Source organism: Pterocles gutturalis, unplaced genomic scaffold, assembly GCF_000699245.1.
Source record: "Pterocles gutturalis isolate BGI_N339 unplaced genomic scaffold, ASM69924v1 scaffold15615, whole genome shotgun sequence".
In the NCBI taxonomy this organism is placed as follows: Eukaryota; Metazoa; Chordata; class Aves; order Pterocliformes; family Pteroclidae; genus Pterocles; species Pterocles gutturalis.
This window is the reverse complement of record NW_010143688.1, coordinates 26,352-34,676: the sequence shown is the minus strand read 5'-3', so window position 1 is coordinate 34,676 and position 8,325 is coordinate 26,352. Positions and strand designations below refer to the sequence as shown.

The 8,325-nt window shown below is 48.3% G+C and overlaps 1 protein-coding gene across 1 annotated transcript in view; it reads left to right on the top strand.

The window, feature by feature from the left end:
• SSH2 (slingshot protein phosphatase 2) overlaps positions 1–8,325 on the top strand; it is a gene marked incomplete at its 5' end in the record, with an annotated part of 31,212 nt that overhangs the window by 834 nt on the left and 22,053 nt on the right. Inside the window, one exon of the mRNA XM_010084833.1 lies at positions 4,046–4,110. Within this exon, the coding sequence (XP_010083135.1) occupies positions 4,046–4,110 (65 nt within the window). The remainder of the gene's footprint in view (positions 1–4,045; positions 4,111–8,325) is intronic.

Here is an 8,325-nt window from a genome sequence, read left to right as displayed (position 1 = left end):
CAGGAAAAAAACCAACATTGATACCTTCAGACTTTTTGCATATGGGGCAGAGACAGAAACAGAGAGGCTGGAGTCAACCTTCTTTGCCAAAAAGTGATTTGGTTGGGTTCCAGGTGTACATTTCTTTATGCTTCGATACTAGCAGGCTGTCATCCAGCTCTGCACCTGGCAGAGTTATCTGATGGCTGGTCAACCCCACAGTCTGTTTACAAACATCTTATAGGAAGAGTTTAAGTCAAAAGGCAGATAAATGTATACTTCCACTCAGACATAGTACAAGCAGTACCCAAATTGCTTTGGGTGAGGTGCATTAATTGCCAGTTGTCAAAAGAAAATAAGTTGTTCTGAAACTTGATTTAAAGCTGGCCTTCCTGGTTGAGACTGAAGTCTATGTGACAGGGGGGTCAGCGTTCTTTTGAAGTTTATCTTGACCTCTCTTGGCTGTTTCTCTCTCCAAAGTCTCTGCATCACTGAAGCCCAGGTGACTTTTGTTGCCTTGCAGAGAAGACCCACTGGGTTTCCTTGTGAACCCCTGCAAGGCAGCGCAAACTGCTTCGAGTCTCCCTTGCTGCCTCCATCTACTCTTCTACAGCTGACTTGCATGAAGTCTGGAGACCTTGGTGGATGATACTCATTTCTCTAATCAGCCCAGAGCTTTTAGGAGCCAGGTTGCCAAGAAAGCAAATCCGGTGTGTTGTAATTGCTTACAGCAAGATGTTTTGTGTTGAAGAGGCTGGCTTGCCTGAGGGGTGGGATTTTTGTTCTTAGAAGACTCTTTTTATCCCTGAGAGTGAGGTTCATCGAGGTATCAGTACTTGTCCTTTCATCAGTTTCCCAGCCTGACGAGGGATGTGAATGGTACAGCATTTTTTACAGTGCTTGGAGATTTCACTGAGAAGAGTCCTTTATATGAGTGTGCACCATCTTTATTATCTGTGAACTTTTCTAACATGCAATGGATGCCAGCAGACTAAGACACCAAGGGATCAATGTGTCACCTTCCTGAGCGAAACATCTGTGCCACCAAAATTAAACAGTCATGCAGAGAGAGTGTCTCTGGGAGGTGAACCGGCCACTGGCAGTGAGCTAGCAGGGCATGTGGCAAAGAAAACTCTCTCCTTTCTTGGACTCTGGTAATCTGTGCTCAGCTTTCATTCCCATGTGTATGGCCTCTCTTATCTGTGACACAGAATTAGAAGGGGGATGGAGAGTGGACATAACTTCCCAGTGTGAAATTGCTGCCTGTGGATGCAATGGTGTTTCAAGTGGCTACGAGAGGATTTTCTAGGAAGGTCCACTAGCCTTCCTGACCTCCCTTTCTATTCATCAGGGTGCTAGAATCCACCATAAAGAGTAAATACGTAACAGGAAATCATTAATGCTCACACCCATTTCTTTAATCTTATCACCTCCAGCGGTGGAAGTCTCTGGTTGGCAGATTGACTGGATGCGGTGCCAGCTGCCCACCCTCCTCTCGCTGGGCGGTCCTGTGCCCCTGGCCAAGGGGCTGTTCTGCAGGCTGATGGGCTTGCTTTTGCATTCCAGCAGCGCTGGAGGCCAGAAAAGGATGCAGCTTCCCTGGGGTTTTGCCATCTCTGGAATACTGTAAATCACTGTGAAGATCCCACCCGAGCTGATGCTGTGCACCTAGCCTGCCAGCTGAGGAAACAAAAGCATCTGCTCATTTCTGGACAATGTGATAGGAAGCAGCAGTCGTGCCATGAATGCCAGCAAAGCCACAGCTCTTCATGGGACAGGATGTGATATCTTTGTGCCGATTCTGGCATGTTAAAACCTTTCCTTTGCTTTTTCTTAATCCAGGAAGTTTACAAAATGCCTTGTGTGTTTGGGGCTGAAAATGCTGCGAGTGGATGAAAGCTGGCCGAGGAAGCAGCGCTTTGCTTTGCGGCTCAGGAGCTCCAGAGCCTGGCAGGACAGACAGGGGAACAGGGAGGGGGACAATGAACTTTCTGAGGATGAGGGATAGTGGAGCTCCTTGACTGAGCCTTGCAGAAGGGGTTGTCTTAGAAACTTCCCATTTTTTCCAAGTATTGAGACAATCCAGTAGCCCTGGTGGTGTTTTTTTAAACTCTGGAAACTTTGGCTCTTAAACTGGTTCCTGAAGTTGGGTTACTGGCAGCAATAGGTGGGAACTGTTACTCTTTGGGGAGGGAGAAACTGAGGTGAATCATCTTTCGTTTCCAGCTGCCCAAGACATGAATGCCTCGCGAGTCAGGTACTCGCTGGGCTCTCCCAGGCTGCAGGCAGGAGGTGCCACCTGAAGCAGAGGGACCTTTTCTTGCTGAGCCCAGTTCTTGGTGATTCCCACCACGCTGGCAGCTAAAACTGGCTGGACCCGAGCAGCACTGCCAGGATTTTACACTGGTGTTGGCGTGGGGAAATCCTGTCTCCCGCTGCACCCCTGGGAGGATGAGTATCCGACGGATGAGCTGGCCTTCCCGAGTTACCCGTCTCCCTAAATAATTGCTGTGTAGGGAGGCACGTGCCAGCCCCTCCAGCGCTGGGAACGACGCCCTTGGGCAGGAAGTAGCTTCAGGTGCTTGTCACCACTGGTACTTTATATGGGACTCCCCTGGCGCTGCAGAGTGCCTCAGTTTTCCCCACCCCCAGTTCAAAATGCAGTCCCAGGGCCCTGACTCATTCTCCATATGCTGAAATGTGTTTCAAGGAGGAAGGAAGGGGAGAGCAGGGAATGCTGTGTTCTGCGTAGAGAGAGCCTCTGTCCCACCAGAAGAGAGGCTGCAGCAGCCCCTCACCTGCTGCTCCACCAACTATAAAAGCCATTTGGAAACTGGGTATGATGCTCTGTCTGGGCAGTGTCTTCTTTCTTCCCTTTGCCTTTCCTGGCACTTCTGGATGATGCTCGGTGGTGGAGGTTTCCTTATTTCTGACAGTCTGTGGAATAGCACAGGTTCTAGCACTACTGATGAGTTAGAAAGGGAGGTCAGGAGGGCTAGGCAACCTTCCTAGAAAATGCTCTCGTAGCCACTCGTGCTGGATGCTGGCTCCAGCGTTCGTGCTCTCCCCTGGGGTGTTGCCTAAACTGAGCTTCCCGTCTGCGGGGGAGCGGGAGAGGCTGGAAGAATAATGGTTCCTCTTCTTGCCGATCTGTGCCGCCCACCTGGCAGCCTCCCCCTCTCCTTTCTGGGAATGCAGATTAATTTTCCAGGTAATGATTGGCAAAACAGCCCGTTGCTGGAGGTGTTACTGCTTGCTGACCCTCGGAAGGTGATGTGCTGAGCAGAGAAACTCTTGGCTCTCCACCGGCAGGGAGGAGTGCCGAGGAGCCGGTGCGGCAGTACCGGCAGAAAGACATCGCACTTGGCTCTTAGTTGCTTGCTGCTGCGGGAACCTGGGACGCTCGCCTCTTTTTAAGAAGACTTTGAAGCTACTGCGTGACTGCGATTTATTTATTTTTTTTTTCTTTCAGTTTTCCTCAGCCTCACCAGCAAAAGTCTAGCGAGCGTTTTCTAGGAATAACTGTAGTTGCTTGATTTTGCCGGTGGCAGTTCTTAGCTGCTTTTGAGTGGGGTTGGTCCATAAGCATATGTGGGCACATGCTGCTCTGAGGTGGGGCTGGATCTCACCCCAAAGGGGATGCTTTTGTCTAGGTGGTAGCTCTGCAGTGAGCAATGAATTGGTGTAAAAGAAATGTCAGATTCCTGATTTGAACCGCATGGTGGGTAGAGGTGTTGAACCATGGGGTGGGGTCCCTTTCTACCTAGGTCGCCTTGTCTTTTAAAGGAACAAAGAAAGAGTACTGAAACGCTTTTTACCTCTGTTAAAAAGATAACAGGACTGGGCAGGAGAGAGCAGGGCAAGCCAGGAACAGGTGAGCACACAGAGCAAAGAGCAGCTGACGAAAAGATGGAGCTTTGTCATCTCTGAGTGGGTGGAAGTGACAACGCTCACGGTGACGTGTCAGGTTTCCTGGTGGACATTTTCCCTGCTTGGACAGTCAGGAACTTGCATGTGATTCAAAACTACTTTTGTGCATTCATTCACCTTTCCCTCTTTCCTGCAGGGGATCTCCAGCAGCACCTGCAGGCCATGTTCATTCTGCTCCGCCCGGAAGACAACATCAGGCTGGTAGGCTGCTTTTTGCTTATCTGCTGTTGATGAATGTAAAGGTTAAGTTCCACTTGACAAATAACTTGTGTAACTCATGAAAGCAGCGGTGTGTGTATGTTCGAGTGGTTTCATCAACGGGTTTGGGGAGTCTTCTTTGCAACCACAAAGGTAGAAGAACAGCTAATTATGAAAGGTGTGCTTATTTGGTTGTCCAGGGAGACAAATTCTATGGCTAGAAGACTGCCTTTCTCTGAACCAAGTACTGAGTACTTACACTCTCAAAAAGTACTGTAACAACTGCCAGAGAGGCTGGGTAAATCAGCTTGGTGTCCTGTTTAAATCAAGAGTAGATGACTTATGTCTTACCAGCATGAACACCTGCCCTGCCACGTTGGTTCAGTTGTGTTCCTCACCCTACTCTCCTAACCTGTTGCATCCCAAAAGGCCGTGGCTCATCAGGAAGGAGCATGTAGGATCCCCACGTAGGTATACACCTATATTGAACCTTGGCTTTCTGCTTTTTCTGGATTGCTGCCTCCTATAATGATGTAATGAACATTAGGCATTGCTGTTTATAGCATTGATGTGCTGTCCTAAAGACCTCCAGAAGCTAAAGAAGAGCAGTGAGGAATTTGCCTGGGACATGTTGAAGTGCTCTACAAGGTCAGGCATGACTGCGGTGTATCTGCATCTCTCATCACTCAGTAGCTTCAAGTTTCTTTCCTGTGTTGTCTTGGTGCATCTTAGCAACGTATGCCCAAAGTAGGACTGCCAGCATCTGAAGTGTTGTTCTGGCACCTCTGGTTTGCTGAGTCCTCCTGCGCTGTGCTGGAGCTGGACTGCTCGTATGAGCATGGCCAGGAAACAGACAATATTACTATGGAATGCTTTGACTTTAAAAATGACCACCAAAAATAATTCGCCACGTGCAATCTTTGTGGACAAAATCAAGGACCTACTCCCAAATTTTGTCAGGAGCACCTTGCTGTCACTGAAATTTCAGTGACAGTGGTGGGAATGGGGGTTCTCAGTGCTTTTCAAAATCTGAGCCAGGGTTAGAACATTGGAGGCTATTGAACAAGTCATTGTTCAGCGATATCACTGGCTACATTGTGTGATTTGGGACAAATTAGCCTTAACAGCTGAATAAGGACTTTGTGGGCTGAGACATAAACCCTTTTGTTCAGAGCTACATTTGGAATGCTGAAATCTTGCGTGAGGTTAAGTTCGATAGTCTACTTGAATTTAATTGATTCTTGATGAACGAAGGCTGTGCAGAGCTGCAATAGACTCTCTCATAAAACAGCAAATACAAATGCAATTTGAAATATAAACAGTAGTGAGAGAAATGTGTTCCTTCTTGTGTTGGCTGCTGTCATTGGGAGGGTAGACCTCACAGCTCAGAGGGCAGTAGAGGGGTCTAATCCTCTATAAACCTACACTTAAGATTTGGAACAACTCTTGTTTCTGTTGGAGCTATTGGCAGAGGTTTTTAGCCTTCCATGAGGGCAGGATGAGAGCAGTGGTACCAGTGTAAGATCAGTAGGATGGAGGAAAATGAGTTAAAAGTGTACAAACTGATTGAACATATTCCTGTAGCTTAGCAGAGCAGGGACTTGTTCACTTACATGTTTTTAATAATAAAAGAAGACTTCAGAAAGTTGGGCACTTTTTTTGGCTTCCACTCAAATATCCCCATGAGAAATGTGTTCTTGTATGAAACACCTACTATCGTGTAGCATGAACCAGATGAAAGGTCAGTATGAACTTACACCTTGGAATGTGCGGTTCAGAAGGGCTGGTAACATTCCACATCATACCTCTGACGAAACAGCGCAGTAGAAGATAAAGTTGGCTTGTGTTCAGGTGAACCTAAAACTGAGAAAAATGTTGCTGATCCTGAAAGGACTACAGGGGACAACTTGTTCATGAGCAGGCTATAAGTAACCTTCCCAGATTGAGGAGAAAGTTAGCTCTATGTAGCTGAGCTGTTGAGAAAGAACCTTCCATCTCATCAGTCCCTGGAGCTTGGGCATCCTCCCTAGACCGACTGGGATTTCAGATACCTTCAGAACACTGACTTGGCGTGTTCCTGCTGTTGGGTGAGCATGTGAAGTAGAGCTTAATGAAAAGGTTGGAGACCAATTTGTGATTTGATGGCATGTTGGAGCTCTAATAGTAACTTCTGTGGTTGGCTGGTTTACAATGTCAAAACACATTATCTGCTCCAGTCGTGGTTCTTTGCTTTGTGGGAAGGGTCTCTTGGATCTAGAGAGCCACAGTGCGCCATGCCCTGTTCCTCTGAAAATCCCACCCCACTGACTTGGAGCTCCGTGACCTTTGGTCGCTGTCTGGCCATGTTCTAAAGGGTCTTGCCTTAAGACCACACTTCCCATTGCTGCTAGCCAAATTGGTTTAGCAAAGTAAGTTAGATTATGTTAATCCTCTTGCTGCTGGGCTGTCCTGAAGAGAAGCAGAACAGAGCTCATGTGTGGATGCCCCAGACACAGGGCAGCTGTTTTCTGTGTGCTCCAGTTTTGGGGAAGTCTTTGTTTCTGTTTGACGTTTGGTTCCTAATGTAGGGTAATGACTTTAACCACCAAGACCTTGGTGATTGCTTGCTCTTCTAGGTTGGAGAGCACCCTTTCTGTTTTGCTGCAAGGGGTTAGTTGTAGAAACAGCTGTCCTTGGCAGAATTCACACCTTGAAGGCCTGACCACCTTGATCCTCCATGTTTCCAAAGGAATCCCAATGACTCAAGGAGCAAGAAGGAGAATAAGGCTGGTTTTAGCATGGCTTATCCTAAAGGGATGGGGTGGGGCACAGTCTCTTGCTGTACAGAGCACATCTGCCTGCTGGCATCAGCGTTTGGGTAGTTTCTGTCAGTCTTTGGTCCCATTGGACAAGTCTAGAAGACATGGTCAACACTGTCTCCTGCCTGCACTTGCTGTTCTGCCCCATCACCAGAGCTGCTGCTCCCTGCAACGCCACTGGGAAGCTTTCCCTGCCGCTCTCACCAGTCTCCTGCGATAGAGCCTTCCTGTGAAATGGCGAGCTCTGTTCTGACTGCCGTGCGCTGATTTAACCTTTATTGCAGAGTCTGCCACATCTTGTGACCAAGACTTACTGTCTAGTGGACAGGTGAGGTGTGAAGAGGTCAGGAGGGCTTCCTCTGAGCGAGGAGGTGCCATTCTGGCCTCAAGACCAAGTTAGAAAGAACTGTAGGAGCGTGTTGGGAAGAGCAGCCTACTCCTGAGACATCCCACACAATAGTTACTTTGTGAGTTGGGGTTTTTTTAAGGATAAAATGACTTTAAACTGGGCTCTCTGAACCATGAACTCCTGTGGGCCACCAGCAAGTGTCTACACAAGCAGTGGCTGAGGAGGGCTGCTGGTCTCTGAGGAGTTCAGGTTCAGTTTGTGAAGGATGTCAAACACCACTTTGAGCTTCAACCATTGGGTCGTGAGGAATTGGGCAACTGTGTCCCGTCGCAGCAGGCGGGTGTCTGTCCACAGCACGGGACTCCCGGCGAGGCTGGGCTGTGACGGTTCCTCTCGCCTGTGTTTGCTCTCTGCAGACCCTGCTCAAAGTTCAAGAAGGAGTTTAACCATAAGGCAAACATTCAAACCAGACAGCATCTTGGGGTTGGATTAGGCTGTCCAAAGTTAAGATTCAGTATCTGTAATTAAGACACTTCCTTTCTAGGAATGTCCTGGTTTCTCTAGTTGGGATCCTGTGACTAAAATAACTGCAAACGGCTTGGGACAGAGTCCAAAAAGCTTTGCAAGTAAAGGATGTCTACTGCAGGTGTTTGTAGGCAAAACTTGCAATGCTGGACCCCCTTCCCTGGGCTTCTCACTAACCAGCAGTCTGTCTGTCGGAAGACTTGCTGGAGTCCCTTCAGTTCTCGCTTCCTTCTGCTGTAGCCTTTCAGGAGCTTCAGTGCTGGTCTGGCGTTCAGAACATAGCCGTACAGCCGCTTCCTGAATACCATCAGTACTATTTGATTTGGGGGAGTTTGGGGTCAAGTTCAGGCATCCTTCAGTCCTGCTGGATCTCTTCTTTGGCATTGGGTGGCAATGAGGCACAAGGATTTTCACCTTTTCCGAGCAATCTGTGTCCAGCCATGAGTACAGCTCAGTAAGCGGGTGATAGCGTAGGAATTTTCCTGGCAGCTGTAAGGCACTAGGGTTGCTTCTGCACTGGGGAAGTTGCTAGCAAAATTACAAGGG